Genomic DNA, 17,034 nt, shown 5'->3' on the forward strand with positions numbered 1-17,034 from the left:
TATTTATTATTTTGCAAACATGTTTAGTTTATATATTCTTTTATGATTAAAGTTGTATTAAACTTTTATAATTGAGATATCTTTTTAAACTTTATCCAACACGTACGAATATCAAATTAGTAAAGTTTAAGGTATATCTTGTTTGTATAAGGAGTGACTTTTAATTTTAAACTTTTCTTAACCATACTGCCATATCCTCAGAATCCCTTTCATTCGGATGTGATCTCAGTTCATTCATATCTCTTTGCTAAACTCGAAGTGTTACATGCCCACCAACTTTCGCTTAGTTCGTCATCGGATCAAATCTTACTAGGAGAGGTTATGCTCTGATACCATCTATAACACCCTTGGCCTATGATTCAACGACCGATGGCCCTTTTTTAGTGCATCTTTTCGGTGCACTACTTCAAAATCTACATTACTTGACACTTGTAGTTTTTAATTACTTGATGTTTATGTGGAAAAAAAGTCAAGTAATATGATTTTGGATAAAAAAAATGTCAAGTAAAGTGGTTAAAAAAGTGGAGATTGACGAAATATTTCGGATATTTTCACGCGAACCTTTACTTGACACGATTTTCATGTCAAGTAATGTAAGGTCTGTACAAGAATAAAATCCAAAAAGATTAAGGAAGGGAAGACGGTGAAGGAGATGGAAGCTATTACTGTATAACCAATCTTGAAGGTTAAATTTATGGTAAATTTATTATTAGTTACTTATAAAATTATAACTTTGTGGTTTTAGGAGAAAGTTTCAGAGAATGCGGGAAAGGATGAGAAAGTGTCTGCTATTAGTGTACCACGATCTAGAAGGTGAATTGTATAAGTCTCATGTTCTTCTATCTTATTTAGGAATGAACATTTTATTCATGTTCTATCTTCATTGTGATAGGAAAAAGCTTCAAAGATGATGCCGAAAGAGAATGAAGTTACTAGTGCACCATCCAATTTATCAATATTCTTGAAGTCTATTCTCATTCGCTAAAAATGATTGATGGGACTAGTATTTCCTCCAACTACCTATTGAGCTCTTTGGTTTTGGTCGAAAGAGTTATGTTTTGCGAGAAGATGTGATCGAGTTTTGTAGCATGCAAAAAGTGAAGACTTTATCAATGGTGGCTTATATTGCGTAAGTAAATGTTATTTGTTTATGATATATTATCACTTTATTAATTAGTAGTAAGTTAATGTGTTTGATTTATTATTGTAGGTACTTACACTCGTTCAATGTTGATTCAAACAAAGGGTCGAAATATATTTTTGTAGATCCATATCATACTCGAGAAGTTAGAGCTCGGAACCTTTGTAGTAGATTAATGTCTTCTGAACACGGTCAATTAGTTATTGCTCCTTATAACCACGAGTAAGTATAATTAGTTATACTCATGTTCAAAACCCATATACTCATGTTCTACCTTTTCTTGATTTGTTCCAATGTAGAATTGTGTTGGGATCATTGTACTTGAGAACTTTTTGTACTATGTTCTACCTTAATGTAATGAACTACCTTCATGTTCCATACTATTTAGTTGTGTATTTTATTTAGTGATCATTGGTCGTTAATTGTTATCAATGTGTATGATGACGTGGTGTACTATCTTGATTCACTGAGAACAAGTTCACGAGAAGATATCAAATATATAACAAGTAAGCTTGCTTAGCTTAAAAGTTTCATGTTGGATGACCTCCAGGACAAAGCATGCTAAAATGACTCTGATGGTTTGTGGGCATAGTCTTCATCCTTGGAAGTATTCAAGACAAGCAAGGATGACATTGTTGAGTCGTAGGAGATGTAGGATAAAGTTAGAGCCATTAGGTGTTGAATTCGAACTTCGAATCTTGGGTCTGGGGTACTACATTAAAATTAATAAAAATATTAAAAAAATGATTTTTTTTCATTTATAATTTTAGAGGTTCTTGACTAAAATGAAATAAGACAATAAACATATTTTTTGAAAGAAAATGGGAAAAAAAAACAAGAAAAAAAGAGAGTAAGAAATGTAGTTAATTTAATGAAGGGGATGATGTATTTGTTGAATGATTTGTACGATTTTAAATTTCAAATCATTTATTAATGGGAAAAAAAAAAAAGGGAAAACGACTAGGAGACTCCAATGAAGGAAAAAAAAAAAAAAGGTAAAAGAAGTATAAAAAAATATGAAAGAATACGCCACTAAAATATGAATCGTTGAAAGATCTAATGATAAAAATGTTTTTTTTTGTAAAATTAGAATGAGTGATAAGATAAAGAAGATAGATTAATCTTGTAACATGAAAACAACTCACTTAAAACCATGGTAACGTATTAAATTAATAATTAAATTTAATTATATATTTTTTATTTCTTTATTTGTATAAAATATTAGATAAAGTCTCGTGAACAAAAATCTTAGTTTCGCCATTAAAGTCAAATGGTTATAAAACAAGACTTAAAATTCTGATTTATATACATAAAAATGATCCTATCAGATTATTTTAATATATATATATATATATATTTCTTTTCTTTTTTTTCTTTTGCATTATTGAACTCGAAGTAATAACTCACACCATAATTGAATTGAATAATTGTAGGAACATATTAAAGCAATTACTATGTGTATGGAACATTACTTGAATTATTAGATATTATTCTATACCAAAAAATTGAAAGGCTATTCATGGAGAGGTAGAAGTTCATCCTTCCATATCAATTATGTCTATATATAGCGTATGAATTAGAGCGTTTTACAAGGGAACTCAGCAAAGGAGGAACTTGGTTTTTATTGAAGTGAATTGAAAATATGAAAGGGCTTGGCTTCATCACTTTCTTCTTACTTATCTTGGTAATTACAAATTCCATTCATCTACTCCTATTTCTAAACATTTATTGTCCATTGATCATGATCAATGCCACCAACATTTTCTAATTGGAATGTTTGTACACTTCTTTAATTTTTTTTTTGTTTCTTTTTTTGAAAATTTAGTTTGCGAATACCATAGAATCAGGGTATGAATTGGGAGATCGTCATCGGAGAAATTTGATTGACGACAAATCGTTTCATGAAACAATTATCCATTCTGATCCAAACTCACTTCTTTCTGAGAATAAGATGGACGATTGCACCCAAACCTTGAAGCTTGTAGATGGAAAACTTTTCGTCCAGAATATTAAGCCACGGCCAAGTGCGACATTTTATCCTAATGATATCAAAACGAAGCAATTTACTAAAGATTTAGAGCCACGACCAAGTGCCACATTCTATCCCGATGATGTCAAAACGAAGCTCTTTACTAAAGATTTAGAGCCACGGCCAAGTGCCACATTCTATCCCGATGATGTCAAAACGAAGCTCTTTACTAAAGATTTAGAGCCACGGCCAAGTGCCACATTCTATCCCGATGATGTCAAAACGAAGCTCTTTACTAAAGATTTAGAGCCACGGCCAAGTGCCACATTCTATCCCGATGATGTCAAAATGAAGCTCTTTACTAAAGATTTAGAGCCACGGCCAAGTGCCACATTCTATCCCGATGATGTCAAAACGAAGCTCTTTACTAAAGATTTAGAGCCACGGCCAAGTGCCACATTCTATCCCGATGATGTCAAAACGAAGCTCTTTACTAAAGATTTAGAGCCACGGCCAAGTGCCACATTCTATCCCGATGATGTCAAAACGAAGCTCTTTACTAAAGATTTAGAGCCACGGCCAAGTGCCACATTCTATCCCGATGATGTCAAAACGAAGCTCTTTACTAAAGATTTAGAGCCACGACCAAGTCTCACATTCTATCCCGATGATGTCAAAACGAAGCTCTTTACTAAAGATTTAGAGCCACGACCAAGTCTCACATTCTATCCCGATGATGTCAAAACAAAGCTCTTTACTAAAGATTTAGAGCCACGACCAAGTGCCTCATTCTATCCCGATGATGTCAAAACAAAGCTCTTTACTAAAGATTTAGAGCCACGACCAAGTGCCACATTCTATCCCGATGATGTCAAAACAAAGCTCTTTACTAAAGATTTAGAGCCACGACCAAGTCTCTCATTCTATCCCGATGATGTCAAAACAAAGCTCTTTACTAAAGATTTAGAGCCACGACCAAGTGCCACATTCTATCCCGATGATGTCAAAATGAAGCTCTTTACTAAAGATTTAGAGCCACGACCAAGTGCCTCGTTTTATCCCGATGATGTCAAAAAGAAGCTCTTTACTAAAGATTTAGAGCTACGACCAAGTGCCTCGTTTTATCCCGATGATGTCAAAACGAAGCTCTTTACTAAAGATTTAGAACCACGACCAAGTGGCACATTTTATCCGGAGAATCTAAAAGCCAAAGAGTTCTTTGTTGATGCTCACCAGGATGAAGCTAACAGACAGGTGGCACAAGCTTAATAAATCTAAACAGCAAGAGAGGAAATCAAGAAAATAAATAATGTCAAGTGAAGAAAATTGATGGAACGTTTATGAATCCTCTATTGCTATGATCCAACATTTTCATGGTTTGTATAATTTACTTTTCTGTTGAATGTGAAGTGACCTTGGTAAAAAGATAAGTTGTATGTATGAATAAAATTATGAGGAAACTGTCTCCGTTGAAATCTTCCATTATCCAAATGAAGTGGGAGACACTTTAATTAATGGGTTAAACAATGTAACACTTTATATAATGAAATGAATGAAATAAGTTTGATGATATCTACTTGATTTTAGATGCATGGTATACTTCTTTGGGGTACTTTTCTATTCATGTTTCTCAAATGATTTTGGAAAACAGAATTATCTGATAACTATTTACCTTTCTTGTTTTTAAAGTAATATGTTTCTAAAAAAGGTCAAATTTAAGAAACTATACCCCCTCCCCTCGCGAACCTTCAACTAGGTCATTTTCTTTTTTTCCTCCTTTTGTTTTAAGGATATTTGTAATACATACTAGAATAAAAGAAAAAATCTTAAAATATATTACATCTTTAAAATATTTGCAAATATGGATGAATTGACTAGTTAATCTTTGATTTTTTTTTTAATTTCTAATTTCGCCCTTTTTGTCTTATCTTGTTGCACACATTTTTTTGGTTTTTTTATTTTCTTTCTTTTCATCGATTTTTGCTTCTTCCCTCCCATTTTTTCATTTTATTTTCTTTCTAGCTTTTGCTTCTTCCCCATTTTTTTTTTATTTTATTCTTTCTTTTTCCCTTTCTTTTTCTTTTCTTTACTTTTTTTTCTTTCGTCTCTTTCTTTTTATCTTTTTTATTTTACTTTCTTTTCTTTCTTTGGTTTTTGCTTATTCTTTTTTTATTTTTTATTTTTTTTATTTTCTTTCTTCAGTTCTTGCTATTCCTTCTTTTATTTTTATTTTCTTCTCTTTCTCCGATTGCTTCTTCCCTTATCTTTTTTTATTATTTTATTTTCTTTTCTTTCTCCGATTTTTTGCTTCTTCCTTTTCTTTTTCTTTTTTTAATTTTTCTTTCATTTGTCCGATTTTTTATTTCATTTTTCTATTTAATTTTATTTCCTTTTTTCAATTCCTGCTTCTTCTCTTTCTCTTATTATTTTTTATTTTTTTTCTTTCCTTTATTTGAATTTTTTCTTCTTCCCCCTTTTTTTCCCAAGAATTATGAGGTGAGTTTCGTACGCAGAACTTGAAAGTACTTAATTCATAAGTGATTTAACACCAACAAACCAATCATCAAGTTTGATTATTATAACAAATAATAAATATAAATAGCAAATGAAAGTCTATCAGTGATAACCACTAATATTTATTATCATTGATAGCTTAATCTTTGATTGTATTTTCGTAGTTAATAGCCATTTATAGAAATCTATCATTGATAGCCAATTAGTGAATTTAATTAATAAAGTTGAATCTCGAACTAAAATGTAATTGGAATGCCTAGAAGTTATTACTAATAGCACGTTTATCAGTGGTAGAAGCTATCATAAAAAAAAAAGGTGTTCAGTGGCTATGATTGATAGAAACTACTACTGATAGCATGTTACCAGTGATAGAAGCTAATACTAATAACATGTTATCGATGATGGAAGCTACTCGAGCACGTTATCGGTGATAGAAACTACCACTGATAGCACGTTATTGGTGATAGAGAACTATCACTGATAGCATGATATCAGTGATATCATTGATAACATCTTATTAGTGATGTTATTAGTGAAAGAAGCTATCACTGATAACCACAATATGAGTGATGTTAGTGATATCGGTGATAAAACTTAAGTGATATCTATATATGAGTTTCTTTCAAAGGTGATAACCAGTTATAGAAGTCTATCATTGATAGCCTTACGTGTTAATATTTCAAGGTTGAGTCTAATTGATGAAGGTTTATCAGTAATAACAACTGATAGCTGCTATCAGTGATAGTCATGATAAAAGATTATTAGTGATAATTACTATAGTAATCAAAGTTGTTGGTCTTCTTTCAAAGTTGATCACTATTTATAAATCAATCATTGATAGCCACTGATAGCCTTTAAGTAGTAATATTTCAATGTTAATTCTAATTGATGAAAGTGAATCAATGATAGCTAATAACAATTGATAGCAAATTAAAAGTTAATATTTTAAGATTGTATTAATTTTTCTAAAATTGAAAGCTATCGTTAATAGCAACTATCATCGATAGTAATTGATAGAAGCTATCAGTGATAGCAGCTGATAACAACTATCAGTGGTCATCACTAATAGCTGCTATCAGTCAGCTGCTATCAGTGATAACTTTTAATTTGAGAAAATCAGGAAGAAGGGAACAAAATGGTGGCTAGGCATGAGTTTTTTAGTCTTTTATCATTTTTTGATCTATATATGCAATTATTTTATCCTTGTACTACCTATTATATTATTTTGGGCTTGAATTCTATTTATGCAACTAGCCCTTGTTTTAATTTGTTTTAATTTGTTTTAATTTCCAAATTTGAATTTGCAATATCATTGCTAACAAATGTTTCATATTTCTATTTTTTATTTAAATAAATTATTCACCACATATATTTATAATGTTTTTGTATTGATCGCATGAGGCTTTCAAAGAAACTTGTTTAATGAAGTTGAACTTTTCTTGATTTGATGCAGATATGGTTTGATTTCTAGCTAGTACCCAATCTTCTGATTCTCTCAATTGAATGCATATACTTGATTTGAGGAAGCGGAGGTGTGATGTTCTTGAAGTTGAAATCTTGGAAGAATGTATGTTGGAAGAATTCTCTCTATACCCTTTAAGTGTAAAATTTATGGCCCCTTCAAATGAAGAGAGCTCCACTATTTATAGAGTTCTCTTGTGAGCTTTGTGGGTTTGGGCTTGGTTGGTCCATGGACTTGACCCCTAAGTCTAACTAATTGGACTTGGGCCTTATTTGACATTTGTTTAAATTAGACATATTTGAGCTCAATTTAACTTTAGCCCAAAATAATAATATCAAATTAGACCAACTTAATCTTATTCAATCCAAGTGAACACACATGGCATTGTTGGAATTTGCTAATTTATGTCTTCAATTTCAATTTGGGATATATGTCAACTTTTAATTAGTCTCAAATTCAATTATTTATAGTTTCACCAATAATTTGAGAAATGATGTTGTAATTTGTGATTGATCCAAAATTTATCATTCAACAAATGTTGAGTTCTATGTCCTAAAACTCACAATTTGTAATCGTTATACGTCTTCTATTGACAATAAAGTTGTTATTGAGGTTTATTTAATAAAGTTGTTATCGAACATGTAAATTGCACTTATAATAGTCTAAATCCAATAATTTAACGAACCACTGACTATAGCAGAGTACTTAAATTTTATGTAAAGACATAAAAGTGGATCAAATTTGAGTATATAGTCAAAATGGTCTATAAGTATAAGGATAGGGTTGGGTACTTTATCCTGAGACATTATAGATGCGGCATACTTTGTACATTATACAAATGACGCGATCCCAAAATCGTTCATGTAGGGACATGCAAGTAGAGGCATCCTATACAAAAGATATTTGCATAAGACCGGACCACGAAATAGTAACTTTTCTTTACGACGTCATTTATTGTTAAAATTGACTATTTAAATCTTAATTCTAAGTTAACTATGAACTCCTATTTATCCAGGATTATTCTTTAATCTGCGTGGGTGAGAGTGTCTCAACAGTGGCGACTCAATAAGCCTATAATACTTATACATTTGTTGTCACTCCATAAGGCCACACTGACTAGAAAGTGTCTAGCAAGATAGTTTGTAATGTAATACTAAGGAAGAAAAAGAAAGGGATTTATCTGTCTGCTAAAAAGAAAAGAATCAACTAATAAAAAAAAGTGCTAAAAGGAATATCAAAAGAATGATAAAAAGAAAATAAACTGGTAATGAATATGGATTAATAAGAGTGAAAAGAGTTTCCCTTACCATGATTTGTCAGGACACCCATAGAGCCAATGTTATGGGCATGAGTCCCTGTTCATTAATGCCTCCTTTCTGAGCCAAGGTTTTGAGTTTTGTTTTTGGTCCCCCAAACAAATTTATTGCTGATTTTCTTTCTGAGCTATATTAATGCCTCCTTCTGCTCTGGTAATTTCGAAGTTAATGTCTGTTTTATCACATTTTTTTACCTCTTTAGTTGCTTATCAGTCCATATGTTCTTTGGCATTTGATTGCCTTATCACTTTGACTTCAATCCTACTGGATTTATATATTGGTCTTCTCATTTGTAATAATTGTTGGGTTTTGAAATTACCACAAAGTGATTGTCAATATTAAATGGGGAAATAACATGGTGAGGTTTGAATTTAGGACTTCATACTTGAAAACCATGTTAAACTATTATTTAAGTCTAAAAGGCTTAAGCTAAGAGGTAATTGGAAGTTCAAATTTGGTATTTTTATGTTTGTAATGTGTTTGATTGATTGATGAGTACTCAATTATGTTTTTAAGATTGTAAAGTGTTTGTTATTATTATTAAACATTTTAGTAAAGTTTTTTTTTTTTCCTTTTGCTAAAAGCACCATAATTTTTTTTGAAATTGTACCTTTATATGCATGTTCTTATGAGTTTGATCATTTTTTGATGTATAGGTAGACATGAACTCAACTTAACTATAGGGAATGTATAAGTAGGCTTTTTGTCTTACGTTGTTGATGTTTGTTTGGGCTATTGGAGAGATATAAATTGTTTGTAGCCAGTTGGTGCTTATAATGTTTTATACATTTCCATTTTTATTATGTAGTATCGATAACTTGTAGAAATACAAGTTATTGTGGCTCTTAAGTTGGAACAATTAAGGTTTTTAATGATAAATTCTCTTCATTTTTAGAAGAAACACATGGAATTACTCAAACATTAGCAAACTCATGCAAAAGAATGTTATTACTAAAGTACTGCGACACTAACGCATTATATTGCAGGATTTCAACAAGAGGCTAACGCATGATTAAGAAGTGTCGCAGGCGAGGTTTAACGCATGGACCATGCGTTGGAGGGATTCAACGCAAGGAAGATTCATTGATTCAGGCTGTTTGTGTCAAATCACCACTTGCAAGCATGGGCACCTCCAGCAGGCGGCGTCTAAAAAGCATCTGAGTGTCAGGCGGCTGACCAGGGCATGGACTTTAATACTGCCCATCATCAAGCTGGAGAAGACCAACGCCTATAAATAGAAGAAATCCCTCCAAAGTTCGAAGTTTAGAAAATTCCAAGTTCTCATTCCCAGTTTTTAGTCTCAGTATTAGCGTAGTCGTAGTTTTAGATCCTTAGAGCTGTGCTGTGGTGCCAAGAAGAGCAGAAGAGAAGAGAACCACCACCACCGCCGATCAAGGAGCGGAGGAAGCTGAGCTTGAGAGAGACACTTCGTCCAATTCTTATACAAGTGATTGTACACAACTAGAATTGAGCCAAAGAGGACAAGAGATTGTACTCTGCGTCTTGACTTATTTCCTTTCATCTTATTTATAGCTTTCATCCTTTCGTCTGATTAAGTATTGCTTTTGTAAAGACATTATGCTTCTTTATAAAATCACATATTTGATCTATCACACTTTGCCATTGTTTATTTCTTGTTTATATTGGATGCATCTATACTTCATGCAAAATTCTATTTCAAACGCTTAAGCCAACTAAAATTGGTAAAAGCATCTTTAGCTTAAACTATTCGAGAGAATAAGTAAGCCAGTATCAAGTTAGAACGCATAGTATATCTAGAGAGAGACTTACTGGTGTTATATTGCATCCTGTGTTTGACGCATATATCCTAGAGATAGGCATTGTATGTTATTCGCATTGAGAAGTGTCGAATATAGTCTAACGCATAAACAAAGATAAACAAATCATCTCATTCATCATATTCTAGCTCGTGTACATTCAACTTAGATCGACGCATACCACTTGTATCAAAATCTATTTTCACACGACCCATCATTCTCTACTCAACCCTTTTGTATCTTTTTACACACACACAACACCTTAGTGTAAACAACACATTTCTCCATATATTTAGGATATCCCTACAACAGTTATAATGCAAGGTCTGCGTTAGCTTAATTTGAATCCTTGAGTTCGACCCTGGAATTACTAGGAACCTAAATTGAATTTATACTTGGATCTGATTTAGGAAAACTTGAACGTCAATCGAGGAGTGTCACACGTTCTGTTGCACATCTCTAACGCATCAACATGTTACGAATACATCAATGCACCAACACACCAACACACCAACGCATCATTCATTCTTATTTTTCCAAATTATTTTATACAATACACTTCTAGCTTGAATCACGAAAGCAACGAACAAGTACTAAAAAGATAGTTACTGTTTTTGTGTAAAATATGATCGTTTTATTAGTTTCCTCATAACTAGTAGTTTAATGCTATTAATTTCATCTGAGAAATAATGTGATAGATTTTGATCTACATGTTTGAATTAGAATGGAAAGGGAAGTCAAATAAAAGATTTATCCCTACAATAGAAGTCAAACATCATCCAACTAAAAGGATTCCATGTGTACAAATATATATCTCCATATATTAAATTTCACCATGGACATATTGGTATCATGCAACTCTTTCTTTGTCTCATTTCTTCAGTGAATTTGTTGTTATCTAGTGAATTATTATGATAATTAACATACCCAACTGTTCATCTTTATTGTATGTGCAACTCTTGTGAAAAAACTGAGGAATATGACATTTGTTGTAGTTGTAGTATAAAATCAATAATAGAGTTTTGATGTATCTAGGAGTTTCATAAACATTGTTTATATATAATTTTCTTTTTGTTGTCATAGCCTTTTTATTCTAGCCAATTTAAGACTGTCGACATATTCTTGAAATGAAGGAAGAAAGAAACTTTGAGATTACGCTTCGGAAAGTTTATTTCACTTCCATTTAGATTGATTATTGTTGTCTTCATTCTCTTCTTTTATGTTTTGCATTACTCTGACTCTATTAAAATGTGAATAATTTCTCTATTAGTTATCATCAATTTATGGAAAGGATAAATCTGAGAAGAAGTCATTGCTCAAATCCCTTTATGCTTGATTTTCTTTAAATTATATCTCAAGATTTGTTGATATATGTGAGATTCCATATGTACATATATGTTTGCTAAATATTGCCTTATTTGTAGATATTTAGGGTTCCCATATTTTGAGGACTGTTGTTGGGGGAGACAAAATGTGTTATGTTGACCGGAAGAGAATAGAGACTCATTTATAATATAGTGTCTCATTCATAATCACTCTTTCACTTTATAGGTATTCATTTTAATTATGTGAATATCTAATTAAAATAATTGCAACATTTTTTTTTTTATTTATGTATCCCTACTACAAGAATTCTAACTTTCAATGTCGGTTAGAAAAAGTGAAATTGGAGATACAATGTCAGTTTTTTTTAATAAAAAACACGGATCTTTAATGTCGGTTTTAAACCGACATTGAAGATAGGCTTTAATGTCGGTCTAATCAGATTTATTTTTTTCATTACATTTAATGAATAAAGACCTAATATTTTTCATTATACGCGCCGCACCATTTCTTCCCAAACCCTCGTCTAAGCTCGTGTAAAACCATTCGTCCGAAATGCTCTCTCTTACTGTCATCCAAGCTTGGCCGCGTGAATCAGGTGGTTGCCGTCCGTCCGTGGTTACCTGTCATCCATCCGTTGTTGTTTGTCGTCTGTCCGTGGTAGTCCGTCCGTGGTGTCGTTCATTTGCGGTCGACCATCCGTGGTGCCGTCCGTCCATGGTGTCGTCTGTTCGTGGTGCCATCCGTCCATGGTGCCGTTTGTCCGTGATGACTTAGATTTTGGTGAGCTTTCAATATTTTGGATCTAGACAGATCTGGCTTTTGGATAAGTTTTGTGATGTTTACATTTTAAGTCAATGGTTGCTAGTTTCACCACTGGATAGATCTGGATATTGTGATGCATATTTTATGATTTCAGATATCTTTGAACCAGAAACTTCATATGAAATCTAGTTTTATCATTTAAAACTCTATGGTGGCGTATCCTTTATTAATGTTCCATGTAAAATCAATTATTTGTTTTCATTGCTCGACACTTCTAGTAATTGAATTGTTTAAGTTCTTCATACTTGTATACATATGCAGCATCCAATGAACTCACTGTTTTTCTTTTTTTTTTTTTTTGCACAATTGATGCTTGACTATCATATTGGAGCAGCTAGTATGGCACGAAGCATAGCTGGTTATATTATCTCATTTCTTGAGATCTTTCCCCTTTTCAAAGATAATATTCTAAATTGGCTTGGAAATGGGCATGAATTGTTCGGAGTTTTCTCTATTAATGTACTGGCTCCAGTTCTTTTAGCTCTATTGACCTTTATTCTTTGTTGGGGGTGTTGGAGAGTCTTCTACTGTAAACTCCATCACGATGTCATTAAAGTTATTCTTCTACTCAATATATTAATTTATTGGAATATGATAGTACAAATTCTCTTTGTTTCTCAATGTATACAATACTTGTTGTAGAAGAAAAGAGAAGGAAAAATTTAAGGAACAGAGAAATTAACTTAATTACAACTTGGTAATATTTTGGTTTGAGGATCTTGTTGGTACTTAGCAAGGGACTCTAGTGTGGTCAGTTAAGATTCCATAGTTAGATAGATATGTGAAAGCTTTTTATAGTTTTATGTTCTGTCGTCGTCTCAACATTTTAGATCTCACTCTAGACAAGGGTAGATTTACTTGGTCGAATATGTGGATTTGTGTTGCTTCTTGTAGGTTAGACAGGTTTTTCCAATCCCACAAAAAGTCCTTCATAAGTTTTTATAATCTTTTACAAACAAAACACGGAGATCTAAAATATTGAAGTCGATAACAGGATTGGATATACTTGTTCAATGAAGATTCTAGAAGTACAAAGCTAAAAGAAACTTGTGGTTCATTCTTTCACAATTTATATTTAATACTTCTTATAAGAGAAAATACAAGCAAACATTTAGGAAGAAAAGAAAGAAAATTAACTATATTTGGACAATTCCCCTATTTTTTTATTTTACATTGTTGATCATCATCTAATGGAACTTAATATTTATGGAAACACATTTTCTGTCCAAAATTGCTTTTAATTTTTGTTTTACATTGTGCTATTCTTTAGATAGCAAGGACTAGAGAAAGGTTTGATGAGGATGAAAAATATATGTAAATAAACTAATAATAAACTAGTGATTTTTTCATATTTTCCTGGACTTGTAAAGTTTGTAGTTTAACTTTTGACCAGACAGTTCTTTTCAATCTCTTGGATCATGTTGTTGGAATTGCAAATTTTTCGATTTATTATTTGATTTTATTTGAGTGATGGGTTTTGTCGACTACATCACACATCTTTAGGATTGGAAGGTGGAAAGGTTCAAGAACATTTTGAAGAGGGGTTGTGCCTTAGACTGCCACAAAGAAGGGAAAGGATTACCCTGTTGGTCCTATTCTTCTTTGATTCTTCATTTTTATCGCCATTGGATCATGTGAGTTTTAGATTTTGAATGCTAATTTTCTCCTTTCCTCTTTCATATGCTTATGCTTATGTTTTGGCATACTTTGGATTTTTATTATGTGATTCGAGCTTGTATGTGGGGAATTCCCTCAACTCCTCTCATTCGACACTTCCATCTCTCCCATCAGTTACAACTTTGCTTTCGATAATCCAGCAGCCGCAATTGTTGAAGCCTATGCATTTCCATCTGCTGAGTGTCGTTGTCGTGCCTTTTCATCTGCCCATTCTGTGCTCAAGTCAACGTCGTGGTTCTTCTTTTCAACAACATGGTGAGTTTTTTTGCATCTTGTTTCTGGTTCAATTTTTTTGCTCAATCTAATGGCTTTAAACATGGGGTTATTTCAATATTATGGCTCTAGAACTCTTTCCCCATTTCTTCTTTTCTTCTGTCTCTTCTTGCCTTAAACTCCAATATCCGGCCTACTATGGCTGAAGCTCATGCTAATTTATCTTCAGCTTGTAAGGACATGTATTTCTTCTCTCCCTGTAAAGGAAAATTTTAACCGTGCCCCTAAAATTCCCGTGCAATTTTGTCTTATTTTAAAATGATTTGATGACATTGCCTTGAACACTCTTGCAACTTATTATAAAATGATTTAATGATGTTGCCTTGAGCATCCTTGCAACTTTTGCTTCTTGGCTGTAGTGGACTTATGGAGGCTTCTATCAAGAGTTATAAACAAGCATTGCTTCTTTGGCCTGAGTTTCCTGAAGCAACATGCAACATTTTGCATACGTTATAGGTAATGTTACAATTTCATTTACATTTCCCATGGTTTTTAGTTGAACAAAAGGGATATAGACTGCATATTTTTATTGAAAGCATGCGCTGTATAAAAGATGATCCATAAGCACACTGAAAAAGGTTTCACTCATCTCTATTTAGCTTGTTTTATAAGTTATCCTAGTTGGGTGCTTATATGAATAATTTCTTCATTATAGTTTTGACATCAAAATTTTGCAATCATAAGTCCCACATGTTTATTGCTTTTGTTGGGAACTCTTTTGATTCTATGTTGTTGTCTATATATTCTCCTATTTGCGACATTTTGGTCAAGAGCTGTTGAGAAAAGCCTGTGTTTTATGATGCATATGGTAACTGGTTTCTTAAGTTTTCTACCTCAATGTTTAGAGGAAATATTCAAATTTGACAATTGGTGTAACATTTATCCTTGTTTTTGGCCAGCTCGATGAACTTCTTAGATCTGGTTCTTTGTGTTAAGCTGACACAAATATTTAAGCCTTGAAGTTTTGTGAATGAGAATATATGTTCTTCTTTTATAGTGTGTCTGCAGTTGGGAGAACCGTGATAAAACATTTTTGGAGGTAGAGGGGATTATCAAGAGGCAAATTAATGTTAGTATGACTTACTTTTGCTTTACAGTATTCACCCCTTCTTGTCATTTGCTCCTTCCGCTTTAATTTATTTTATTCAATGTTTATGTTATGTAATTTTGTGTCTGGCCACTATTTGTTTAAGATGTTTGTTCTATCAAATGTTCAACCTTTTCATGCGATAGTATATCCTATTGACCCATTGCTTGCACTTGAAATTAGGTACAATAATTCCCCTTCGTATACATTCTTCAAAATGAATGCAGTGCTCTCAAGTTTTCTCTCTGTTCTTACAGCCGCAGTTATGCATCACACTATTTGAAAATTGCACCTCGATTTTCACTTCCTAGTTTCAACCACCCTTCACCGATTCCTATAAAGCGAAATGGTGAATTTGAGAGGCTGAGGATTGCGTATGAATTTACTGAGAGTTGTTCTTTTTATTTTTTAGAAAATTTTCATTTTACTAAAGTTGTTGACCTACAGCTATGTGAGTAGTGACTTCGATAATCATCCATACTTACCAAGTGATATCGGTTCATTCATGTATCCCTCCTGAACTCGGATTGTTACATGACAAGTAGAGAAGGTGCACCCAACCAAAAAGGACTTCATAACAACATTAATAACAAGTACAAGGTAATATCATTTATAATTCTAAAGTTTTGAATTAGATTCGGTGTTGGAATGCTATGACTATATTCTGCAGTTATGGTAGTCATAGTTTAGTTGTTTATGACTTCCGTTGAGTGGTTTATGGTAGTGATACTTCTTAGGCATCCTTTGGTTGTGATTCTTTGAACAATAGTGGTCGAGATGCCTATAACCAGACACTGCTGAAGCTGGGGGGTCTATTCAAGAAGAATTATGAAGGGATCCATACTTACCAAGTGTAGAGGGACAGTAAACTTATAATGTTTGTATTACTTGTAATTTGTGTTTTCAAAAGTTGAATTATTGTATAGCCTTTTAAATTATAATTTTATAGCAAAATTTGCGGATTAAATGTAATAGATTTACAATCCATACATGAATAATATGTCATACGTGCTCCATTGCAGAAATCACAACGTTCGATGAAGATGTGTCACGTTATACTTTTTGACTGCCATTAAAAATGGATTGGACAATGGCATTAAAAAAAACGGATAATAATCGTAAAAAATGGACAATAATTTTGGGCTTTAACGTCGGTTTAAAATTGACATTAAAATTGGTTCAAAACCGACATTAAAGGCCATTAATGTCGGTTGACCACCGACATTAAAGATCATGTTATAAAAGGTCTTTAATGTCAGTTATCTTTAATGTCGGTTTAAAATCGACATGGAAGATAGGTGCTTTTAAAATTTTGGCCTTTAATTATTCCCTAACCATTTGTTTTATAAATGTAGTTCTCGAAACGTTTGAGCAAGCGTAGATTTTACTCGCTGTAGAGAAGAAAGAATACTTTTCTAAAACTTGTACTTTAGGAGGTGAAATGCAATTGATCTTTTTAGTATTGTGACTTATCATTTTCAAAATTGTGTTTATTCCTACTGAAATAGATTGTGATATCCATACTTCAAATACATAATACAGCTGGATTGAGATAGATTTCTACGAGTTAATGGTATTGATTTTGTCTATTATAAGTGGTTCAGGAGGTGGTCGAAAATAGTAAAATGATGAAGGAGCTTTTGTAGTTGAAAGCCATAAACAATTTATT

At 32.5% G+C, this 17,034-nt stretch overlaps 1 protein-coding gene across 1 annotated transcript; it reads left to right on the top strand.

The window, feature by feature from the left end:
* Nucleotides 1–2,695: 2,695 nt before the first annotated feature.
* LOC120078247 (uncharacterized) lies at nt 2,696–4,682 on the top strand. The gene is made up of 2 exons (XM_090313747.1): nt 2,696–2,825; nt 2,967–4,682. Exons 1-2 carry the CDS (start codon nt 2,784–2,786, stop codon nt 4,377–4,379), a joined length of 1,455 nt encoding a protein of 484 aa, XP_090169873.1. The 5' UTR covers nt 2,696–2,783; the 3' UTR covers nt 4,380–4,682.
* The last annotated feature ends 12,352 nt before the right edge of the window (nt 4,683–17,034 follow it).

The sequence above is a fragment of the Benincasa hispida genome, chromosome 5 (genome assembly GCF_027475165.1).
Source record: "Benincasa hispida cultivar pf3 chromosome 5, pf3_genome.v1.1, whole genome shotgun sequence".
Classification (NCBI taxonomy): Eukaryota; Viridiplantae; Streptophyta; class Magnoliopsida; order Cucurbitales; family Cucurbitaceae; genus Benincasa; species Benincasa hispida.